Source organism: Pecten maximus, chromosome 11 (assembly GCF_902652985.1).
Source record: "Pecten maximus chromosome 11, xPecMax1.1, whole genome shotgun sequence".
Lineage (NCBI taxonomy): Eukaryota > Metazoa > Mollusca > Bivalvia > Pectinida > Pectinidae > Pecten > Pecten maximus.
This window is the reverse complement of record NC_047025.1, coordinates 27,864,533-27,892,476: the sequence shown is the minus strand read 5'-3', so window position 1 is coordinate 27,892,476 and position 27,944 is coordinate 27,864,533. Positions and strand designations below refer to the sequence as shown.

Below are 27,944 nucleotides of genomic sequence, written 5' to 3'. Positions count from 1 at the left end.
TTACAAAACTTGACTAATACTGCAGAATTTGTTTACTTATATCATATATGTATTACCTACATAACTTGAAGGTTAAAATAATTTTGTGATTGAAACTGCACAGTGCATCTTCTTCTTTATGAATTTGCTAATTCCGTCAGAAATGACAATTAAATTAGCAACAATCTGTTGGAGAAGACAATTTTAAATTCACAATTTTTTCCTGACAGACTAATCACAGGTTCAGTATTTATATCGACTGACATGGATAATTTTACAATAAAACACAAATCATACGCTAATTTATTTCCATATTTAAATGTGAAGCTGTCTGTGGACTAATTTGAATGAGTAAATCATACGATTTTTAAAAATATTGAATGTTTGACAATCCATAGATACAAAATGTATATCATATTGCAGTACATGTTGAAGTGGTCGATCGTCGGGGAAATTCAACATCGCATTACATTCAAAACATATTTAATTTACTTGTTTTCTTATATATAACTGATTTAAGACTTTTCTACTTAACTTATTCCTCATGGAACGAATAACTCGTAAAATACCCACTCAGTGCTGACCATACTCTAGCCATCAAACTCAGTTTTTTCCGGAAGGCTACATCAGTGTGCGTGGCTTCCTATTCATGAATGAGGTTCTTGGACAGATGTCGGTCAATGACATAATGCATAAAAAACATTATTGTTGAAGAAACTGTTTCTCTTTTCAAAGAGAACCGATTCTATCGTGTAACCTAGCAGACGATTTTACGTCGTTAACCACGCTCAACTTGTCAAACCATTATTTGAATGGCAAAATGCTTCTCGTTACATTTGTAATATGCCATTTATAGCTACCAGTACCCATCCAAGCAATCCTTGCATACTGTCATTCCCTTGAAACAGATATCTGACGTGAAAGTTCATCTCAAAATCACTTACTTCCTACTTTGGCGCTTTTCTACTCAAAATTTTCCACGAAATCACGTCTGTGTCTCGGGGAACGATAATGGCGTCCAAGACGGTAAATTGCGAGAAAGAACGATACTGCGCATGATCTTCAAAAGCTATTCAGTTAAAACTACAACCCCCCTCTTATTTATATCATTTATCATAAATTACACATGTAATACCATAAATGATTAAATCATGTAATAAAAACAACCATACCATTAGACTTTTATTTATACTTATGCGCAACGTTTTGTATATTATATGGCGCATTAAGTTCCATAAATAATTATCTATTCAAAAATTAATACATAGAACAACCGGATGTTGACGTAGAGAGCCAAAGCACATGGGTCACACCTCAACAAATATGCATTGTATCCACTGGCATTGGAGACCCGGTGTACTCGCACATTCGTTGAACTGACAGTTAGAATGCAAGCAGACGCTGCACGCATTTAACGAACTTTAATGGATATACAAGGACTTGCTACATTTTTATGTTGTTTGCCATAAATATGTCGCCCCACTGGAACAATTTGACAAGTTTGGGGATGCTGACATGGGCGTTCCTGGCTCTGATACAAACGTCGTCTGCTTCGAAAAGCGAAAGTGTTCCTGTCGATATTTCCAAAACGAAGATATGGGGACCTGGGTTAAATCCACGACTTGTTCTGCCAGTGAGATATTTCTTCATCCAGGTCATCGATCAAAACGGTTCAAAGTAAGTTTTGTCTCGAGAAAAGTACAAAATGCAACATATTTCACATCATCATCACATCTTAGATGGGCATTGACTTGTGGAAATAATACATTTTAATGAATAGTTAAGGTATGATACAACTATTTCATGATGATATGGGTTGTAAAATGACAAATAAAGACTCTTATTAAAAATGCCTTACCTTCGGGCACAGGAGTTTGATGTTCTATCAATAAGAAATAAGAATATATATAATAATCCATATAAAAATACAGAGTATACGTATACTAAAAACTCAACAGGAGTGAAATGGATCGCTGACCAAAGATTTCACCAACTCTAGTAATTTTTGGTCAGCGGTCCATTTCACTCCTGGTGATTTTTTTATAGTATAAAGTATTTTTATATGGATTATTACATATTCTTATTGATAGAATGTAAAAACTATTGTGCTTATGGGTCAACACCAGTATTATTCATCTGTTTTTTCTTGGGTCTAGACTATCAAAACATAAAATCATGATCATATTACTGAAATTATGGAAGTTTTAAAGCAGATTTTTTTTTCAGAATTAAGGATAAAGGGATTAAACTCCATGGTGTAATAGATTTTTTTTTTTTTATGGACTGTGGTATTTTTGAAAAATATATCAAAAACAAATATGGTAACAGTATAATAATTTATAAGAATTATAGATACATTAATGTCATGTATATAGTCAACAATGGTACACGTGTACACCAACCATACTGAAGAAAGTCTTGAACAATTTTGTGTGGGTGGTCACTGTAGCATCTGCTCTCTATGGCATGCCAAATTGTAAAATATTTACATGTAACGCATTATTTTTTAGAATTAAGGGCAAAAGATTTTACCTCAAGGGCAGTTAAATCATTTTAAGTGGCAATAAGGATGCTGTTTTACATGGGGCAAAAGAATTTTACAAAATAGCAAAAAATTTGCCCTTAAGGTCAAATCTTTTACCCTTAAGTATGAAAATGTAATCAGTCACATAATGGTAAAAACAGGTTTTTGTCCATTAAGTATGAGAAAACTTTATTAATACTTAAGGTTAAAAGATTGGTACATAAAGGCAATATTTTTTGACCTAAGGGATATAAATGCTTTTTTGCCATAATGTACAATTTATTTCCCATAAGGTAAAAAAACTTTCACCATTTTGTACATAATGGCAAAAGTTTTTTTACCTTAAGGTAAATATTGTTTTACCATCATGTGACCCAATCATATTCATCTACTCTTAAAGTTAAAAGATTTGACCTTAGTGTAAAACAAAACATTTTACACTTAAGGTTAAATAATTTGGCATTGCCATTGGTCTGTATTCCAATCTGTTGTTCTTAACTTTCTTATTAGTATTCAAATATAGCAGAACTTTCATTTGACCTTTGGCATAAAAAAAAGACATTTTAGTACTTAATTGGAAATTTGAATGTACTGCTAAAGATTGTCATAGCTAATTCTGGAAAGTCCAAAACATATTTGATCTAGCTCATGGGTGAAGTGAAAGTCTTACAAGGATCTCTTTTACTTGCCCAACAAGTTGTTTCCCTCAACTGCATTTTCATTCAACAATTTTTGCAAAGTTATTGCCCTTTGCTTATTTTGGTATTTGACTTTTTGTCCAGTGGTCTTCTACATTTTCCAGCCAGTTTCTTTGAAGCTTGGTAGACTTTATAATCATGTTGTGTTTCATATTTAGTTGGATAATACTTTATAAGTAAATCTTGATTTACTGGTATTCATGAAACTGTTAGAAAATGAATAAAACATTTACCTTGAATTGAATGGTGACAGATAGTGATGGCAGATGCAAATCTTATTTCAATGTGTTATAGTTTATATCGACCCCCCATATATTTTATACATACATTATTATTGTAACGTGTCCCTGTGATATTGGACCTATTCTGATGGATCATCTAGACCTATTTCAGGTAAGTCAGTCAGACTTCTAATCTACTTACCCACGTATTTGCACACAAACATTTTTGAGCAAGGAATTTCAAAAGGAATTCAAAGGCAAGTGAGGTATTATTTTCAAGGTTCAGGTTTTTCTTTAAAACTGCTATTTCATCAGTTAAGCCAGTTGAAAGGAAGTTGGGTTGAGCACAGATCTCGTGCTTGAGCATGAAAATGCTTTCACGAATACAGGCTCGGGACATTTGGTAGGACAGCGGACCACAGAAATGTATTTTTACCTGATTTGTTTTTTTTTCAGACCATTTATATGAATTAACTTGCTACAGAAAAGAATTTATCATAATTGTGTTGAAACACAGGTTTTGTCAAAAAGAAAAGAAAAAGGATTTAGATATGGATTGATCCACATGATCAGTCATTTGGTACATTTTATACAATATTTCTTACATTTATCTTTTCTATCCCCACCCTATTGTTATACTGTCATAACTTTAACAGGTGAACCGTTATGAAATGAACAATTTAAATTACCCTCCATAAAAAAAAAAACAATGAAGAACACTCGGTCAGAGTCATCAAATAGGCACAGTACCCCTTTAGTTTTTTTTGTTGATAGTATTGTGAAAATTTAAAAGTCGATGCCCATGGATGCCCATGTGGGTATATTCACAGTCATGCATGAAGCTTTTGAATTATAATGAGAGTGTAAAATGAACAAGTTTGTGTGGCTGTATTTGTAGTGTTGATGTGGAGGTTTCTATCGCTCACCTGATGGAGCTTTAATTGCTTTTTTAATTGGCTCAGAGTCTGAGATAATCATGCCCGAGACCAGGTTCATATCTCATTGGCAGGAATGTGATTTTTCCTGTACTTTCACATTGGCACCTAATAAAATCCCAGGTTACTTGTATTAACTGCCTGTTGGAGTTCTTTCAAATCCAAATTATTTAAATTCAAGAACGCTTTGTGGGAATTCGAAATGGACAAAATGTATGTTTTTTGTGACAAATGTAGACAAACACTAAAATATTCGGGAAATACCACAAAAAAAACCCCACATGACTTCTGTACAACGAAATATCAGCTTGCGATGCACAGCTCTAGCATTTATGTAAAAGGAATGGGTTGGTGCCACATATACAGTGTTAGATATAGTTTCTGTCAATCAGTTGACTGAGCATGTGCAGGCTTCGTTCTTTGGTACAATTTCGATTAGTTTGTAGAACTAGGGATTTAATTATCATATTAGAGGGCAGTCCATAGGGCTGAAGCTGTGTTTTTGGAATTTTCATGTTCTTTCACAAAAGTAAACTTAGTGCCAGTGCAATGATGTGTTTTTTTTTTCTTTTTTGTTATCAAGCCACTTATATGATGAATAATATTAATCTTTATTACTTACAAGGGGGGTAGAGCCAATGCCGGTCCTCAAGGTTAGTAGGATCCAATAGTAGCGTGTGTTCGCTGAAGAATGTATACCGCGAGGTATGCTGGGAGTCACTCGATGGTTATAATAACAAAGATAAGAGTAGGAAGTGTATCTCAACATTCAACAGCTTCAAAACTTAAAGTAAATATTAAAACTTTTATTCGCCGACCGGTTTCACCAGTTACGGCTCGTCAGGGCAAAGATACAACAAATTTTGTCCCCTGAAGTACACCGAAAGTGGTGCACATATCATGTGACTTTCATTGTTCCAAGGGGCGGTAATTTCTCTTTACGTAATATACAATCAGTGCTGTTATTTAATATTCAAATTAGATGTAAATTTATAAAGTAAAAATACAGTGGTGTCTAGAAATTCCACCAACGTGGTACTTATTTCTGTGGTTAATTTAATGGTAGCGTGCCATGAGTTCATTGAATCCAAAAAGGAGGAAAGGTCCTCTCGGGAATGGGTCCAAATGAAAAACACCATCAATGTATCTCCACGTGCACCATACCAAAGGAATTTTAGAACATATTGACAAAAACTTTCCCTCCCATTAGTCCATGAATATAATCGTATAGTTCGGTGCCATATGGAGTCTTGAATAACAGCACTGATTGTATATTACGTAAAGAGAAATTACCGCCCCTTGGAACAATGAAAGTCACGTGATATGTGCACCACTTTTCGGTGTACTTCAGGTTAAGTTTTGAAGCTGTTGAATGTTGAGATACACTTCCTACTCTTATCTTTGTTATCTTTATTACTTATATTCAGTTACCTTAAGTATAAAGAATTGTAAGTGAAAATACATGTATTATGGGTTTTTATGTCCCTGTTACCCGTTTTTTATCAGGTGGGGACGTCATGATTATGAATGTCAGGCATAATGTTCCTATTCAATCTAACTGCTGCTTTGATTAAACTTTATGTACATTTAAGATGTCAAGCATCGGTTCATCAAAGTCAAGGTCACTACCAATAATTTACACATGTAATTTGTCAACTTAATCAATATAGGAAAATATTCAAAGCTTAGGTTGTACAAGATCATTCAGCACTATCACAAGGAGACAAACATATACCACAGCCTCCCAAAATACATATGCATACACCTCACGTATGCATATTGCACTCAGGGGAGGCCGTCCTTAAATGACCTTCGCTGTTGATAAGACGTTAAACAATACTACACCAAAGTAAGATACACTTAGCCACAATATGATACATATAGTGATACACTTTGTACTGACGCAATATGATATTATACAATACATCTTTGATACTATAATAAATGTTATTTAAATATTATAAAAAAATGAGTCATGTTTTCAATGTTTCAACCTGAACTTAATTCTTAATTTTTTGTGAATTGAGCTGAGCAGATGTAGATCTAGAACTTTGCATGACTTCCCCTACCTTATACTCTTGAACTAAATCTGGCACTCTAGACGTCAGTACTATAGACCATTTTCCTTTACCTGTTGAACCAGTTGGACCAGAGTTGTGAGTTTATGAAATATTAAGTAGGACGGACCTGGTGATTTTATGTTTTTTTTCAGGTTAGTTTGGTTTGTTGGTTTGTTTTGTTTAACGTCCTATTAACAGCCAGGGTCATTTAAGGACGTGCCAGGTTTTGGAGGTGGAGGAAAGCCGGAGTACCCGGAGAAAAACCACCGGCCTACGGTCAGTACCTGGCAACTGCCCCACGTAGGTTTCAAACTCGAAACCCAGTGGTGGAGGGCTAGTGATAAAGTGTTGGTACACCTTAACCACTCTGCAACCGCGGCCCCTTTTCAGGTGAGGCTTGAACCAGACAGGTTGTAAAATTTAGGGTCCAACATTGCCCAAGTCTTGCACCTCCATCCTAATTTTACATACATGTACAATGGAGGGTTTTCAAATAATGTGATCAATCTACAATTTAGTTTTACAAGCCCTTTTCAACTGTATTGCTAAAAATATTGGGTCCCTCAATGTAAAATTCACCTATTCTAGAAATGTTTATCATCATCATTTGATCAACTAGATCAATTACATAATTATCATATTTCATCTTAAAAAAAATCATCATCATCATCATCATCATAATCATCATCATCATTGATCAGTCATACCATCATCAATTATTATTAGTTCAATTATTAAACACATTACTATATACCCGTCATCTATACCCACTGTGGGTATAGATGACGGGTATATAGTGATGTGTGCACTCACAATCATCCTTACTCACACGTACATACACATACACATACAGGAAAAAAAGAAAAGAAAAAAACAACAACTTGAGAATAGGGTCAATACAAAAAAGGTCAGACTATCATAGAACTAGTAAAGGTCAAATAAGAGATTGCTGGACCATCACAGACCAGTAAAGGTCAAATAAGAAATTGCCAGACCATCACAGGCTCAAGTAAAGGTAAAATAAGAGATGGTCAGACCATCACAGGCTCAGGTAAAGGTAAAATAAGAGATGGTCAGACCATCACAGGCTCAAGTAAAGGTAAAATAAATAAGAGATGATCAGACCATCACAGGCCAGTAGAGGTAAAATAAGAGATGGTCAGACCATCACAGACCAGTAGAGGTAAAATAAGAGATGGTCAGACCATCAAAGGCTCAAGTAAAGGTAGAATAAGAGATGACCAGACCATCACAGACCAGTAGAGGTAAAATAAGAGATGACCAGACCATCACAGGCTCAAGTAAAGGTAATATAAGAGATGGTCAGACCATCACAGACCAGTAGAGGTAAAATAAGAGACGACCAGACCATCACAGACCATGCCCCCCAGTAGAAGTAGAATAAGAGATGACCAGACCATCACAGACCAGTAGAGGTAAAATAAGAGATGACCACACCATCACAGACCAGTAGAGGTAAAATAAGAGATGGTCAGACCATCACAGACCAGAAGAGGTAGAATAAGAGATGGTCAGACCATCACAGACCAGTAGAGGTAAAATAAGAGATGGTCAGACCATCACAGACCAGTAGAGGTAAAATAAGAGATGGTCAGACCATCACAGACCAGTAAAGGTAGAATAAGAGATGACCAGACCATCACAGACCAGTAAAGGTAGAATAAGAGATGATTAGACCATCACAGACCAGTAGAGGTAAAATAAGAGATGACCAGACCATCACAGACCAGTAAAGGTAGAATAAGAGATGGTCAGACCATCACAGACCAGTAGAGGTAAAATAAGAGATGGTCAGACCATCACAGACCAGTAGAGGTAAAATAAGAGATGGTCAGACCATCACATACCAGTAGAGGTAAAATAAGAGATGGTCAGACCATCACAGACCAGTAAAGGTAGAATAAGAGATGACCAGACCATCACAGACCAGTAGAGGTAGACTAAGAGATGACCAGACCATCACAGACCAGTAAAGGTAGAATAAGAGATGATTAGACCATCACAGGCCAGTAGAGGTAAAATAAGAGATGACCAGACCATCACAGACCAGTAGAGGTAAAATAAGAGATGACCAGACCATCACAGGCTCAAGTAAAGGTAAAATAAGAGATTGTCAGACCATCACAGGCTCAAGTAAAGGTAAAATAAGAGATGGTCAGACGATCACAGACTCAAGTAAAGGTAAAATAAGAGATGGTCAGACCATCACAGACCAGTAGAGGTAGATTAAGAGATGACCAGACCATCACAGGCTCACGTAAAGGTAAAATAAGAGATGGTCAGGCCATCACAGGCTCAAGTAAAGGTAAAATAAGAGATGGTCAGACCATCACAGGCAAGTAGAGGTAAAATAAGAGATGGTCAGACCATCACCAACCAGTAGAGGTAGAATAAGAGATGACCGGACCATCACAGGCTCAAGTAAAGGTAATATACGAGATGGTCAGACCATCACAGACCAGTCGAGGTAAAATAAGAAATGACCAGACCATCACAGGCTCAAGTAAAGGTAGAATAAGAGATGACCAGACCATCACAGACCAGTAGAGGTAAAATAAGAGATGACCAGACCATCACAGACCAGTAGAGGTAAAATAAGAGATGGTCAGACCATCACAGACCAGAAGAGGTAGAATAAGAGATGGTCAGACCATCACAGACCAGTAAAGGTAGACTAAGTGATGATTAGACCATCACAGACCAGTAAAGGTAGATTAAGAGATGATCAGACCATCACAGACCAGAAGAGGTAAAATAAGAGATGACCAGACCATCACAGACCAGTAGAGGTAAAATAAGAGATGAGCAGACCATCACAGGCTCAAGTAAAGGTAATATAAGAGATGGTCAGACCATCACAGACCAGTAGAGGTAAATAAGAGATGACCAGACCATCACAGACCAGTAGAGGTAAAATAAGAGATGGTCAGACCATCACAGGCTCAAGTAAAGGTAATATAAGAGATGGTCAGACCATCACAGACCAGTAGAGGTAAATAAGAGATGACCAGACTATCACAGACCAGTAGAGGTAAAATAAGAGATGGTCAGACCATCACAAACCAGTAGAGGTAGAATAAGAGATGACCAGACCATCACAGACCAGTAGAGGTAAAATAAGAGATGACCAGACCATCACAGACCAGTAGAGGTAAAATAAGGGATGGTCAGACCATCACAGACCAGTAGAGGTATCACAGACTCAAGTAAAGGTAAAATAAGAGATGATCAGACCATCACAGACCAGTAGAGGTAAAATAAGAGATGATCAGACCATCACAGACCAGTAGATCGAGGTAAAATAAGAGATGGTCAGACCATCACAGACCAGTAGAGGTAGAATAAGAGATGACCAGACCATCACAGACCAGTAGAGGTCAAATAAGAGATGGTCAGACCATCACAGACCAGTAGAGGTCAAATAAAAGATGGCCAGCCTGGTCATCACAACCGGGTTCTCAACAGATCAAACCAAATAAAAAGTTTCTTTGCCGTTTTATTAACTAGTCATGGATATTGATCAGACTCAAGTACAGTAAAAGCTGAATATTCAATTTCACTGCAGGGTATCTGTGTATAAAAAAATATTACCCAACAACAAACATGTTCAGAAACTATCATAGGTGTATGTGCCTGTGTAATTTAAATATCATTTTGCCTGACTGCATAATCTAGTGAAACACACCCTGTTAATAACTATTTATTTTTCTTGTTGAATCATTTAAACCACACTGAATGCAGTTTTTAAAAAAATTCATACCACCATATTTGTTTTAATTTGTTGAATGCAAATATTAGGGAGAACACATACTTGATTTATTTTAACATGGGGTAATTAAAAGGCTGGTTTTGGTACTCTAGATATGTTGTCCTTTTTACCAGTGCCTAGGGCATGACAACTTTCATCAAAGGATAAAATGCAATGTAGAAACTGTCTGGTTATATAAATTAACTATACAGGAAAAATCTTCAAAAAAGATAACCGACAAAGTTGACATTGCATTGTACATTTATATGAAATAGTGTGCCTTACAAATATAACAATTAAAAATATTTACTTACAAAAATGTAAAGTTTAAATGACTTAACTGTACATGTTTATGCGAACACAATATTTTGCCTTTAAAGAAAGAAATAACTAGCACCTGGCTATACACCATTGAAGGACCACTTTATTATGGTAAAACCTAGGCCTGTTTATCTGACTCACATGACTGCATACAGATATTGACACACCCAGACATTATCCTGTATACAGACCGAATCAAGTTGATCAATTTTAGTGTCACACAATTTAAGGTGTTCTGATTGCTTATATTACATGTCTGATGCTAACACTCCTTAAATATGTATATGCAATACAAAAAGGTATGCATTCAACATACAACACATCACTAAGTCTTCTTCTAAATGAAATTCAGTGTCAGCATGACAACACAGAATGTTAAAAAGGCAAGGAGGTTGGGACCTCCGCAAGTTTTGTTAAAAGTGGTGGTTTTATTTTGGGGAGGGGGGATTCAATTTAATCTTTAATTAAAATTAATCAAACGTATTACCTTGCTATGGTGGCTCTTCATACCAGTAATTATAAGGATATTTGACACTGGAGTTTAGCACTGCAAGAGACCATAGAAATGTCCTAACAGATATACACAAATTAAAGCTAATGAAATAGTTTTTAAACTTTGCTCTGGGAAGACAGCATTAGATGGCTGATCTTTTGTCAGCAAGGCAAGTCCATTATAGGGTTCAAGAGAAAAAGGTCCTACAGTGCAGATGAGCTTTGCTTGTACTACTACAGGTTCTTGGTACTTGAAGACTCCATTATAAAGCCCACACTAAAAGGCAATGAACATCATTTCCTGACAACAGCCAGTCAGTAGAGTGTATGAGGTAACATTGCATAACTTTAATCCAATCTCAGGTATACGTGTGTAGGCTAAAAGAACAATATACAACTAAACAAACAATATATACAAAGAATAAACATACACCATTGGTCCAGACCATTATTTATTACCACTTTACATAATTATCAAAAAGAGAAAAAAACAATAAATCAGTATTCAAAGGGTAAAGATAACCATCACTTAACAAAGTCATGCTGGATTGATCATGCAGCTTTATCAAGTACAATGTACAATGTAGTTGACTAGTTTGACACTTAGGTGACGTGTCATCAGAACAAATTTTAAATGAAACCATTCATGTATAAAGTATGAAATATGGTGCCTTGCCTAAATGACAATAACAACAGTTGTTATGAATGACGTAATACATAGTACACAATAAAATGACGTCATCAATAATAAAGCCTGGACTGATAGCAGGAAAATTATGCATGTTTCATATTTGTTACACATAGTTTATATTTACTGTACCATGGTCTAAAATACACAAATTAGTTACACATAGTTTATATTTACTGTACCATGCTCTAAAATACACAAATTAGTTACACATAGTTTATATTTACTGTACCATGGTCTAAAATACACAAATTAGTTACACCTAGTTTATATTTACTGTACCATGGTCTAAAATACACAAATTAGTTACACATAGTTTATATTTACTGTACCATGGTCTAAGATACACAAATTAGTTACACATAGTTTATATTTACTGTACCATGGTCTGAAATACACAAATTAGTTACACATAGTTTATATTTACTGTACCATGGTCTAAAATACACAAATTAGTTACACATAGTTTATATTTACTGTACCATCTAAAATACACAAATTAGTTACACATAGTTTATATTTACTGTACCATGCTCTAAAATACACAAATTAGTTACACATAGTTTATATTTACTGTACCATGCTCTAAAATACACAAATTAGTTACACATAGTTTATATTTACTGTACCATGGTCTAAAATACACAAATTAGTTACACATAGTTTATATTTACTGTACAAATGTACCATGCTCTAAAATACACAAATTAGTTACACATAGTTTATATTTACTGTACCATGGTCTAAAATACACAAATTAGTTACACATAGTTTATATTTACTGTACCATGGTCTAAAATACACAAATTAGTTACACCTAGTTTATATTTACTGTACCATCTAAAATACACAAATTAGTTACACATAGTTTATATTTACTGTACCATCTAAAATACACAAATTAGTTACACATAGTTTATATTTACTGTACCATGCTCTAAAATACACAAATTAGTTACACATAGTTTATATTTACTGTACCATCTAAAATACACAAATTAGTTACACATAGTTTATATTTACTGTACCATGCTCTAAAATACACAAATTAGTTACACATAGTTTATATTTACTGTACCATCTAAAATACACAAATTAGTTACACATAGTTTATATTTACTGTACCATGCTCTAAAATACACAAATTAGTTACACATAGTTTATATTTACTGTACCATCTAAAATACACAAATTAGTTACACATAGTTTATATTTACTGTACCATCTAAAATACACAAATTAGTTACACATAGTTTATATTTACTGTACCATGCTCTAAAATACACAAATTAGTTACACATAGTTTATATTTACTGTACCATCTAAAATACACAAATTAGTTACACATAGTTTATATTTACTGTACCATGCTCTAAAATACACAAATTAGTTACACATAGTTTATATTTACTGTACCATGCTCTAAAATACACAAATTAGTTACACATAGTTTATATTTACTGTACCATGGTCTAAAATACACAAATTAGTTACACATAGTTTATATTTACTGTACAAATGTACCATGCTCTAAAATACACAAATTAGTTACACATAGTTTATATTTACTGTACCATGGTCTAAAATACACAAATTAGTTACACATAGTTTATATTTACTGTACCATGGTCTAAAATACACAAATTAGTTACACCTAGTTTATATTTACTGTACCATCTAAAATACACAAATTAGTTACACATAGTTTATATTTACTGTACCATCTAAAATACACAAATTAGTTACACATAGTTTATATTTACTGTACCATGCTCTAAAATACACAAATTAGTTACACATAGTTTATATTTACTGTACCATCTAAAATACACAAATTAGTTACACATAATTTATATTTACTGTACCATCTAAAATACACAAATTAGTTACACATAGTTTATATTTACTGTACCATCTAAAATACACAAATTAGTTACACATAGTTTATATTTACTGTACCATCTAAAATACACAAATTAGTTACACATAGTTTATATTTACTGTACCATCTAAAATACACAAATTAGTTACACATAGTTTATATTTACTGTACCATCTAAAATACACAAATTAGTTACACATAGTTTATATTTACTGTACCATCTAAAATACACAAATTAGTTACACATAGTTTATATTAACTGTACCATGGTCTAAAATACACAAATTAGTTACACATAGTTTATATTTACTGTACCATGGTCTAAAATACACAAATTAGTTACACATAGTTTATATTTACTGTACCATCTAAAATACACAAATTAGTTACACATAGTTTATATTTACTGTACCATGGTCTAAAATACACAAATTAGTTACACATAGTTTATATTTACTGTACCATGGTCTAAAATACACAAATTAGTTACACATAGTTTATATTTACTGTACCATGGTCTGAAATACACAAATTAGTTACACATAGTTTATATTTACTGTACCATGGTCTAAAATACACAAATTAGTTACACATAGTTTATATTTACTGTACCATGCTCTAAAATACACAAATTAGTTACACATAGTTTATATTTACTGTACCATGCTCTAAAATACACAAATTAGTTACACATAGTTTATATTTACTGTACCATGGTCTAAAATACACAAATTAGTTACACATAGTTTATATTTACTGTACCATGGTCTAAAATACACAAATTAGTTACACATAGTTTATATTTACTGTACCATGGTCTAAAATACACAAATTAGTTACACATAGTTTATATTTACTGTACCATGGTCTAAAATATAATATTGAAATCTTGTCTGGCATGTGTTAACACTCATGTTGAATATAACTTAAACTGTATAGGTTTGTATAGAGTCCATATAATAAAATGGCTATAAGATACTAGCAAATTACACAATTGTAGAATAGTTTCGGTGTGCTATTACTCATGATCGTTTGGTTTCCAAGAAGTAACTATCGGAACTCTCCTCGTAAGTAAACTTGATAGTGCGATGGTAGTGGTTATGAAAGAATAAGGTCCTTGTGGGAAAGTCCAACCATGAGGGAATACCGTCCTTCCAAGAAGGTCCAAGTCATAAACACGTCATCAATATATATATCTAGAGAGGTTAACGTTGGAAAGGTCGAGTTCCAATGAAGTCTGTTTCCAATTAATCCATGAATAGAATGGCATAGTTTGCTACTTCTTACGTTCTCATACCTAAATAAAAGTGTTGCCATTTAACATTGTATTGACTCGTAAATACTTTTACTCTCTTTAACTGTGTTCAGAAGTTCATGCATGGATACAGTAGACCTCTCCATGGAGGCAGTGTCTGGTTGGAGTTGTTGAAAAAATCTAATGATTTCGGCTTGGATGCTAGTAATCCTGTTCTCACAGTAATCTCTGATTATTTGGACTAGCGATCTGCTAATGTTAGGATGAACTTCTTCTTTCAAATTAAATAGAAATGTATACGTAGCATTGGCATCCGGGATCTGTGAGCATTCTGTATGCATACGGACAAAATGATCCAAATACTCCCTATGCTGTTCTGTTCTAGTGAGTTAGATATGAAGTTTGCTCATAGTTATGAACAAAGCTACATTTCTTTCCAACACTCTCACTGTAGTAGGTGATTCCTTGTCCTCCCCATCAGTTCTGGATGTTTTGTTGGGTTGTACATTCAAATTTGTTCAGGATGATTCAAAGTTTGCTTTAAAGGTTCATTCAGGTCGTTCTGGAGGGTTGGCCATGAAGGTCGGTGCAGTGGGTAAGGATGGATCCTATGGGGAGGAAGCAGGGGATCTTCAGTAGTTAAGTAGGATAAACTTGAGGCGGTAGATCCAACATCTGTGTAAAAAGTTTGTTATGGTTCTGTGCTACCCAGCTAACGGATTCCACAAATTATACAAGAGTTCGGCTGTAAAGTTCACTAGTCAAAGGCTAAAGAGGACCATAAAAACATCTAGCTGGGTTTCTTGGCTTTAATCTAAATGTTGTCTATTTTCGGAAAAATGCATGTCGTCATCAGAACAAATTTAAAATACAAACATTCAGCCGATTCAGGTATGAAGTATAACATGCAGTGCCCTGCCTAGTGACAATAACAATAGTTATTATGAATGACGTAATGCATCATACACAATCAAATGATGTCATCTTGGGTGCCTCGGTAGCCGTGATCGCTGACAGTCGTCAGTGCAGTCATGCATGAATTTCAGACCACTCTCCCTAGAACGTGGATTCGAGCTGCGCTGGCGGCAGGGGATGATGTCTGTTGGGTTCGTTGGTTTTCCCCCGTGGGTTTTCTTCCATTATCAAAACAATATTTGTTCCCTCAGCGGCGTCGTGATAAAAGCTCTACAGAGCTTATGTTGCTTGTTAACTATGTAAACGACGATAAATAAATTAAGGTACCGTATTTTCATTTCATTTTAATCAATAACAGTGAAAGCAGGAAAATGATATTAAAATGTTTATATTTAAGATTTATTCTGATGATGACATGTCTAAGTGTTGAAACTAAAAAGTTCTTCCTGATTAAAAGCGGATGTTTAACAGTTGTTCTAATTGTAAGTACAGTTTCTGAAAACAGTTTCAAATCTGTTTTTAATGAAGCCATTTTATTTTCTCTTGCTAATTCTTTTCATCCTATTACTATTTCAACACCATAATTTCATCTAAAATGCTTATTTATTATACATTTAGGACTCGCACAACTAAATCAGCCAATTAGCTGGTGTTTCACAACTTAATCAGCCAATCAGCAGGTATTTCACCTGAACCAAGTCCCTGAGTAAAATGTGTTTCTTAGGTTTGTAGCTGTTTTCGTGAGTAAATAACATATGAAATGGGTACTTTCTATATACGAGAATAAAGAGTAGGGTCTTGAGGTTTGGAAAATCAAAAATATACACTCCTACTGAAAATAGAATGACGTAGGATTCGAGGTGTAAAAAGGCGAGAATTCCCCAGGTGGGGGTTTCCCAGTGTACTGTAAATGTCAGGGTTACTGTCTTTTGAATACCCGTGTGCTCTTATATGCCATTAAACCTATACAATAACAACATTTATCCGATAGAAAAAACTTCAAACTTTAATTTGATATAAAGTTCACATCATTTGAACTTCAAACGAACGAATGAAGGGATGGGGTCACTATATATAGTAATAACATATAGTAAATTATTTAGTTGTATGAGTCCTTTAGCAATCTTTCCAGTATTTTATAATGTTTCTTAATCTATCATTATTAAGCAAAAAATTCATCAAATTGGACAAATATAGAGATACAGTTTTCAGAATTTAAAGCGTTAATTTAACAGCAAAGATTAATGTTTGTCCTCGATCTTCAGCATGATAGATAAATATTTACATTTGTCTGTCATTGTCACTATATAGTCTGTTTGAGAGCTCTGGCATAGATGTACGTTTAAACGCCATCCATCACGCGCTACACTTATCAGCGTATTAATACAACACAAACCGGAACAAAAATATCCAGAATAATTAAGTTTAACGACTAATTATTTTGTCTACGTTATTTGTTATATTATAAAAATATGCCATTTGCACATTACGTTGATAATAAAATGATAAACAAAATTGAGTTTTTTTTTAAAATTTCCATGAACTATTTTGTTTGCCAAAAAGCATGCGACCATGTTCCGGCTGTTCCAACGAATGACGAAAAATCTGCTGACTGTCGGTAAGGCGGGAATTATGAATTTTAAATATGAATTATAGCATTTAAAAATAAAAAAAGTAAAAGGAATGTAAATATAAGCGTTGAACTGTTTTTGTATGATATTTATGATCTATTTGAATGCCAGAACTTTGCAAGCAAACAAATCATAATGTGCTTGCAAAGCTCTGGCATTCAAATAGATCATAAATACCATACTAAAACAGTTCAGTGCTTAAAGATATTTTTCATTGATACAGTATGCATCTAATGTAACCAAATACAAAATTCACAGACAGGAAAAAGTCTCCAATCAATTTATTTCTGGAGATTGTTCATCAGTTCCACTGATACTCATGTTTCACCATTTTTACTTGTTTTGGACTAATTTGGCCAAATTTTACATTTTGCTTCATTTCCGTCAAATTACGAACATGTAGAGGTATATCTGCTTCACGAAAATTAATTACTACAACTTTATGAGACAGAACAACATGATTAAGACATGAAGAGTTACTGGTTGCCTCTAACTCCACATCAATCTCAATTAGCCTGGTGTTTTTTACAGACAGGACCTTAAAGTAGACGTAGCATTACAGGAGCCTGTTGTCATTGCTGTTGTGATCATGAAAAGACCAGGCCCCTGGGGCAGGAGGGTGTGGGAAGATTAGGCCTCTATACAGTCATTGTACTTATTTTTTTGTACTTTCACCTTCAACTAGACACGAGGTCAAATGGTCATATATATTGGATTAGAGAAGGTAGACATTGTTTTTCATTACTAAGCCTAATAGCCATTCATTCAAGGATACCTGTGAGTACACTGCTGTAGGTATATACATATACACAAAGAAACAAATTATCAAATTACTGGCCAAACTGTCTCAGTTGCAGGGCACTCGGAAGATATTTTATCTAAAAGTGTGATTTAAGTATAATATAGTACAACAAATACGATACAAAGAAAAGTGTTAATTTAATGTTGCCGACAGAAACAATGAACAAATAAAACTGAACATTAATTGTTCCATGATTTGAATTCACCGATAACAGAAATTGTTGTAAGATCTCATACTCATATTTAATTGAATACACTGTAATTACATTAGTTTTTCTAATCTTAGTGTTTTCAGTGGTATATATCTCCCATCATATCAGATTCAAAATCGTTTTAAATCAGGAAAAAGAACTGGTCCAAGTTCTCCATTATGTCCTCATTAGACCCCATGAGGAACTCCTGAGGGTGGGGATTGGGTGGATGTTGACTATAATTTTGCATTCTGTCTGTTTGTCCTTTTACTCTCACTCCTACACTAATTGACACTGGCAATTCGTACTTGATTCATCGAGTCATTCTGACCTACATTTTGACCTTTGACCTGCATCAAAGGAAATAATTGTCAGGACTCAATCTCCTACACTAGGTAACACTGGATCTTCATGCCTGTGGCTTGGGTTCACCGATGTTGCGTGATGTGTTTGTCAAAAGTAGGTGACACTGACTTACATTTTGACCTTTGACCTACATTAAAGAAAACTTTGGAAAAAAGATGCTGTAGTCCATATTGTGTGGGTACTGTGTTGATCCATTGAATAACCTTACCTATTTCGTAAGGAATGTAACTCATCAGATGTTATGGGTAAAAAAAAGATTCTAGGGTCTGGTGGTGCAGTATGGCGTCAGGCAGTATGGTGCAGTAATTAAAACTCCATTGTGATGGATAAAGTGTACCAATTAAGACACAATTTGTAGTGAGTACATGTGGTGTATTAAATGTTAAGATGCAATAGAATTGATGTGATGGATGGAATGGACACTGGTAGAGTGAGTTCTGTCTTCCAGTGGTGACTAGTATGTGGATACTTACTGTGGATTCTGCCTATTGGGTGTGGATGGGCCTATCTAGCATAATGGTGGGAGCATCTGGGGATAGCAGAAACATGGTATGATGCAGGTATTAGTTGGATTGGACTTGTATTGTTGTTTGCATTAAGAGGTTTTAGAGGTGCAATAACCTTGTCTGCCTCATCACTAGCTGCGATAACGTAGCTCTGGACGACGGACAGACAATTTCTGACAGATAGTTGTTATCAGAGCTACGATTCCCTTCCATTGACGATAGTGTTGCAAAACAATGAACCTCGAAAATGCTACAAATAGCGGATGTTGTGTAACTTTGGAGTAATATTTAGTATAAGTAAACATTTCTAATGTAATTTTATCAATGTATTAGCCACATCTGGAAATCTTTAATTCACACATTCCAATATTATACTCGGATTTGTCTCCGTAATCCGCCATGATACTTCTTGGAGATCTCTCGCGAGGATGCTAATCCGAATATGGTATGCGTGACCATATATGGATGAAGCTACTACGATTAAAAATAGAATTATCAGAGTAAGGGTTGTGAAGAAAGTGCATCTTACTTTGTGTAATTAATTATTCAATCTCAGAATGTTTGACCTTGCTCACCGAGGTATATATAACTTCAAATCTGTTTATCTATTGAAATCTCACGGGGAAATCTCATAAGCATCAATTCATTTTGATTTCCTTATAAGGAAATTGACCTTTACACTTGTATCAAAGATGGCGGTATGCTTGAACTGATATCTCCGTGTGCCTTGCTCGTTTTGGATTTTACCATTTATTGTCAAAGAAATGAAATAATGTGCAGGTTTGTGGATTGAATATTGATAATAGATACCAGAATCATCGATTTATATGTGTTTTTTATCCGAGAAAATTATAACCATAGCTAATTACTGCCAGAATCATATCGGGGCTTGCTACACTATTGGCAATAGGAGGGACTTCATACCCTGCTGGAGAGCAGAGTAGGCAGGGTATGAATATTTGTTCTACATCATCACATGCTTTAAATGCAAACAACAATACCTTGAAGAATGCACATTTTGAACACCTTCAAAACATCAGAATACATTGAGACAGGCCAATCATTCTCATCTTGGGATGTAGAATACCAAATCATTGATGTCCTTAATGAGGCTTGCATCACCTGGTCAAAGTTACAACACCGTTGTAATGGAATAGATGTCCCTTATTGTACCCCATATCAACAGAGTTGTAGTGGTCAGCATGATGATGACAGCATTGTACAAAACATCACCTGATCTTAGAATCTCAAGATCCTGTCTAGTCAGGTCTGTCTGATTACTTGATTTTCCCAGCCGAACCCTGTCTGGTCAAGATGGATCACTTCGTTCTCCCAACCGAACCCTGTCTGGTCAAGATGGATCACTTCATTCTCCCAACCGCACCCTGATCTCTAAACTGGCCAAATGTCCCATGCATGATATTAGGTTTAGAGAAGTTTCATGTAAATCTGAAATATACATCAAGTGAAAGTCAACTTATCTCATCCATATTACCATGCAGTTGATACTAATTAAAACATTGACTTTACTATACTACCACTTGTCCTTTATGATTATATAAAAAGATGTAAACCTTGGATAAAGGGTATGGAGAATTGGAGATGTATATATAAGTAAAAAGGGGAAAATTAGAAGCACATTCCATCACAACAGAGAATTCATATGCCTCCAGCATGCAGATGATACAGATATATACATATGTGGAGGTATTTAGCCAGGTGTCATCGGAAGAGCTAGCCCTCCTAAAATACCCTAAATCATGTTGATTGTATAAACTCTAGATCAGTTTGTTGATAATTTACTTAGGTTTTTTTTTATGTTTTACAGGGCACTGACTTCAAATGTTGTTCAATAATTTTAATAAGTTATCAGAATTGTTTTTGGATGATCTTCGTAGATTTTGTGATTTTTTTTCTCCGATTAAGAAAATTGAGTAAAAAAACAAAGCTACATGTAGTTGTATTACATGGTTAAGTAAAAGTATCTGTTAAAGAGACACAAGTCCACAGGGGATCCCTGATGTACCACCCACGAGTGGATGACGGAGTAAATAGTATTACCACCACCCACGAGTGGATGACGGAGTAAATAGTATTACCACCACCCACGAGTGGATGACGGAGTAAATAGTATTACCACCACCCACGAGTGGATGACGGAGTAAATAGTATTACCACCACCCACGAGTGGATGACGGAGTAAATAGTATTACCAGCACCCACGAGTGGATGACGGAGTAAATAGTATTACCACCACCCACGAGTGGATGACGGAGTAAATAGTATTACCACCACCCACGAGTGGATGACGGAGTAAATAGTATTACCACCACCCACGAGTGGATGACGGAGTAAATAGCATTACCACCACCCACGAGTGGATGACGGAGTAAATAGCATTACCACCACCCACGAGTGGATGACGGAGTAAATAGCATTACCACCACCCACGAGTGGATGACGGAGTAAATAGCATTACCACCACCCACGAGTGGATGACGGAGTAAATAGCATTACCACCACCCACGTGTGGATGACGGAGTAAATAGCATTACCACCACCCACGAGTGGATGACGGAGTAAATAGCATTACCACCACCCCACGAGTGGATGACGGAGTAAATAGCATTACCACCACCCACGAGTGGATGACGGAGTAAATAGCATTACCACCACCCACGAGTGGATGACGGAGTAAATAGTATTACCACCACCCACGAGTGGATGACGGAGTAAATAGTATTACCACCACCACCCACGAGTGGATGATGGAGTAAATAGTATTACCACCACCCATGAGTGGGTGACGGAGTAAATAGTATTACCACCACCACCCACGAGTGGATGACGGAGTAAATAGTATTACCACCACCACCCACGAGTGGATGACGGAGTAAATAGTATTACCACCACCCACGAGTGGATGACGGAGTAAATAGTATTACCACCACCCACGAGTGGATGACGGAGTAAATAGTATTACCACCACCCACGAGTGGATGACGGAGTAAATAGTATTACCACCACCACCCACGAGTGGATGACGGAGTAAATAGTATTACCACCACCACCCACGAGTGGATGACGGAGTAATAGTATTACCACCACCACCCACGAGTGGATGACGGAGTAAATAGTATTACCACCACCACCCACGAGTGGATGACGGAGTAAATAGTATTACCACCACCCACGAGTGGATGACGGAGTAAATAGTATTACCACCACCCACGAGTGGAGTAAATAGTATTACCACCACCCACGAGTGGAGTAAATAGTATTACCACACCCACGAGTGGATGACGGAGTAAATAGCATTACACCACCCACGAGTGGATGACGGAGTAAATAGCATTACCACCACCCACGAGTGGATGACGGAGTAAATAGCATTACCACCACCCACGAGTGGATGACGGAGTAAATAGCATTACCACCACCCACGAGTGGATGACGGAGTAAATAGTATTACCCACCACCCACGAGTGGATGACGGAGTAAATAGCATTACCACCACCCACGAGTGGATGACGGAGTAAATAGTATTACCACCACCCACGAGTGGAGTAAATAGTATTACCAACACCCACGAGTGGAGTAAATAGTATTACCACCACCCACGAGTGGATGACGGAGTAAATAGCATTACCACCACCCACGAGTGGATGACGGAGTAAATAGCATTACCACCACCCACGAGTGGATGACGGAGTAAATAGCATTACCACCACCCACGAGTGGATGACGGAGTAAATAGCATTACCACCACCCACGAGTGGATGACGGAGTAAATAGTATTACCACCACCCACGAGTGGATGACGGAGTAAATAGTATTACCACCACCCACGAGTGGATGACTGAGTAAATAGTATTACCACCACCCACGAGTGGATGACGGAGTAAATAGTATTACCACCACCCACGAGTGGATGACGGAGTAAATAGTATTACCACCACCCACGAGTGGATGACGGAGTAAATAGTATTACCACCACCCACGAGTGGAGTAAATAGTATTACCACCACCCACGAGTGGAGTAAATAGTATTACCACCACCCACGAGTGGATGACGGAGTAAATAGTATTACCACCACCCACGAGTGGATGACGGAGTAAATAGTATTACCACCACCCACGAGTGGATGACGGAGTAAATAGTATTACCACCACCCACGAGTGGATGACGGGGTAAATAGTATTACCACCACCCACGAGTGGATGACGGGGTAAATAGTATTACCACCACCCACGAGTGGATGACGGAGTAAATAGTATTACCACCACCCACGAGTGGATGACGGAGTAAATAGTATTACCACCACCCACGAGTGGATGACGGAGTAAATAGTATTACCACCACCCACGAGTGGATGACGGAGTAAATAGTATTACCGTCCTGGGAATGGCTCCTGGCAATAACGACAGCAATTTATTATCTACTCTCTTACAATTGTAGAACTTCAGAAGAAGCTTGAAAACATTTATCTCACCCTTCATACCAAGTACCTGTCAATTCAGGGGCCTAGATATATTCACCGGTAATATAGAATCTTATGGCACCATGCATCTGCCCAAGCTTCTGGGAAGACATCTGAAATTTTTATACACAAATATGATTATATTAGGTCAACTTTAACAAAAAATGTTATCTTAAAAACACACAAAAATATTTATTTTATCAAATTGTCTTTAAAGCTGATGAAGCTACTGTGGATATGATTTCCATCAGATATAAACATGTGTATTGGTATGTAAAGAATCCAAACCTGGATTTTTCTTCAACATGCAATCATATAATATTCCATTAGCATCAATTATAGTCATTGTCACAACTAACTTCATTGTGAAGCAGATGTACATGTTTTATGACATAGAGTTCATGGAAGAGCATTGAATGGAACAAATCATAGAGACATTATCATATGTCTAGATCAAATTAAATATACTTTCATATGGCTGCAAGATCATGAGATGTCTATTTTATTTTAATATGACAAAACAAGAAAATGGTAGGTGTGTTTTCACTTGTTTTTTGATAATCAAATTTTACGAGTTATGTGGGTAAATTGGTATACACTTTCAAAGGTATTTAAACATAAAATTTACCAATAAATGTGATAAACATTTCTTTCCAGAGTTACAGTAAAGGGTCTACTGAAGACTATATAAGATCATATATTAAGATGTATTTTGTAACTTTCGGAATGTGTCATCAGTCTTCATTTCTTTTATAGAATTAAGGATAATTATTGTGACTGTTGTTGGTCTAGCGTATGCGTCTTTATCAATTTACATTTTTCATGATATTGAGCCAGCAGCATGCTGGGATGTAGAGATACCAAAGTTGTCCAAATACATGACCTTGACCTAGTACTTTCAAGGACACAGATATGTTAATATATTTGAATGACTTCCCAATAATAAAGAGGCCCACAGGCAGTTTCATGCTGATATGAAGGGCTACCAAATGTGTTCAAATGAATGACCTTGATGCACTTTCAAGGTCACTTAGGTCAAATGTGTTAAAACCAAGAGGCCTAAAGGTCATGATATTGGGACAGTGGCATGGTTGGACATCAAACTAAAAAGTTTGTTCAATTGAATAACTTTGACCCACATTCAAGGTTATACTGGTCGAATGTGTTAAATTCTTAATTCAAAAACAAAAACATCAGCTTTCAGTATGTATCTCACACTCACGTAACTGTTTAAAGGCCCATTAATTGGGCTCTGAATGTTAAAGATCTTACAGTGTCAACTAAACAACAAATAACATATCTTTGTTTGCTTGTTTTTGCTTAACGTCCTATTAACTGAGCCAGGGTCATTTAAGGAACGTGCCAGGTTTTCAGCACCAAAAATTTACCTAAATTTACAACAAAATACACACTTAATTAACTCCCCTTGACAAAAACAGGCTAGAAAAAAAATAACCTTTTGTCTATATATTTTACATCTGCATGTATTGCCCAGCCCACACATAAAACTTTGGAAACTTCTCTCACCTAAATATCTAATCAGTAGGCCCCGATGCATTCACCTTCCTATTAAATCTTCTGCCCAAACGGGGAAAACCCACAATCTATTTTTGATTTGGTTCTGTGGTCCCTAAAGTGTCGGCCACAGTCTGCGGGGCCCCAATAACATATCACTTTAAACCATCAGCAGGGGTACACACCTCCTCCACTGGTAGGTTGATTACGGAATGTCATGAACTGAAACTGCCAGTGATCTATTTTTAACTGAACTAGGGCACAATTGCCTACACTCCTTCTTTTACGACACAAGGACTTAATAAAAATAATAAGTTATTACATGAAAGTCATGAGCCAAAACATGGGAGGCATTTTTACTACTTATACACAGAGTCATATTACCTAATTTGAATGCATCTGTGTTATGTGTTGGTGGGGATACCTATGTATCTATCAGCTAGACCTGAATGCCAAAAAATCCAGTAGACAGAGGGAGCATTGTAATTTTCTTAAAGATGTGTTGCATGAGTTTTTGCACTCATTTTTTGTTCCTTGTAAAAAAAAAAAAATTTCTTGTTTATTTTTTCCTGATTGTCTAAGTTGTGAGCTTTGTATTGATAACAAATTTGTAAATTTGCTGTGTATTAAGTAACAATAAAAAAGTTTTTTTCTCTGATTAATTTATATCCCATCTTAAATGGCCTACTTGGTGAGTCAGGCCATGAAAAATCACATAACAAACATCATGATACCCAAAAATTATGCATTTTTCCAATCCAACCAGTGACATGAATGAAGTACCGGGTATTTGTTTTTTATTTTTTCCAAGTGGTGTTTTTAGATTGACTGAACAAAATTTATAAGATTTGTACTTAAGACGTTCTATATGTTCATGTATGTAGCTCACTAGTATTACTGAATCAAGGGTCATAACGTATGTATACAGGTCCACATTATAGGCACATCATATATAAAGTGAAAACCAAGAGATCGCAAACCCATATGCATGTCTTGAATGTGCCTGATGTAACAAACTCTACAAAGTTCAAAAGAAAACACAATCTTCAGTTGTATTAATGCTGTTGATAATACTTTGAAAAGTTCATTAGAAAGTCTTGGAAGGAAATATCAGTCTACTTGAATTTTTCATGTTCATGATGACTTTCGGAGGATTCATAAGGTTTATAAAAAATTGTGTTTGTTGGAAACATTGTAAATGAATCCATAATTACAGAGTGACGGCACAGTGGCTATACAATGTACTTCATTTGTGCGGAGTCATTGATTTGATCAGGTAAATGCCTAATGGGTCATGTGATTGGCTGTTTACTTCCAAATACATCCTTTTCTTGACTTCACACATGTCAGGCAGGTACCTAGTAACTTTGAAGTGAAGTCTTTTCATTTTATCACTTTTACTGCGAGTTACTTTACATATTCAATACTGTATAACACAAAACTCATACCTTTGGCAATCAAGGAAAATAAAAATTATTAAATGTTCTCATGGGAACAAAAATTGAGCATAAATATGTAGAAACTGATCTTTAATAGAGATTTGAATTGGCCTTACCAGGCAATAGGCCCCAAAAAGGCCTCACCCTAAAACCAGGGAATGAAACGCCCCAAAATAATTTCATCAATGATTTCCTTGCGCTCAATAGATTCTCTGTACTCATTTCAAAAATAAAAAAATAAAACATCTGAAAATACTGGTGACACATCAAAGCCAATATGGTTATAGCCATGCATTTCCATTTAGTACAGGAAGGTCATAACCTTCCACACAACTAAAAAAATATCAAAATACATGGTTTATAACCAGTAGATTAGACATTTATATGAAAAGATTTTATATTAAATAAGCTGGTAAAAAAAATTAAACTTTGAGAATCTAAAATGCTTGTTTCCTGCTATGATTTACCAGCATTTTCTTCATGTAACTTGTATTTTGTAGGTTTACATGTATTCAGTTTTTGTACAGTAAATTGAGATGAAATTGACATTAAGAGTACATGTATATAAATATGAATGTACAATGCAAGTCCATACCTGCAGTAACATTGGTAAAGTATTAAGATACAAAATGAATAAGTAAGGATGTTCAACCACTCACTCAAGAGGCCCTTTTTTAATACAGCTTTTAGTTAAATATTATGATATAATTTGAAAACTAATCATTATTAATCTTTACTATTAAATGTCATTTACAAGTTCAACTTTATACTATGACACCACTAAGGGAAATGTTTTGGATGTTAGAAGAAAACCCACAGGCAATTTCTTATATATTGCCATTGGTATGAAAACAGCTTGAACCCAACAGATGACTATGTTCCTGAGGAGGGTGCTCTGAAGCTCTCGCTTGAATGCACTCATAACAGTATGAACTGACAACACATTTAAATGGCTATGAAGGTGAATGGTACAGATAACATCTTAAGAATGCTTAAAAAATAATTTGTTTTATGATAATGTTGTAGGTGGTAACAGGTAACGCTTTAACTGATAATTGGTTCTGTTTACTCAAAAGAAACAGGTACTCTAAAAAGAGTGCAACAGGAGAGGAAAAATGCAAAGACCAGACAAGGACTTGCACCGGGACCTCTAAACTCTAGATAAATGGTCTAGCCACTGGCATTTAGCCCAGTCCAGTTCCGCTACATTCCTCCTTACTTGAACAAAGTCTTCTACGTATACCCCAAAGACACACGCTTGACCCTATACCACCT

The 27,944-nt window shown here is 35.6% G+C and overlaps 1 protein-coding gene across 1 annotated transcript in view; it reads left to right on the top strand.

The window, feature by feature from the left end:
- The first annotated feature begins 1,270 nt into the window (after positions 1–1,270).
- Positions 1,271–27,944, top strand: part of LOC117337892 (protein O-glucosyltransferase 2-like) — a 62,432-nt gene continuing 35,758 nt past the window's right edge. Inside the window, exon 1 of the mRNA XM_033899035.1 lies at positions 1,271–1,656. Within this exon, the coding sequence (XP_033754926.1) occupies positions 1,433–1,656 (224 nt within the window). The 5' untranslated portion in view covers positions 1,271–1,432. The remainder of the gene's footprint in view (positions 1,657–27,944) is intronic.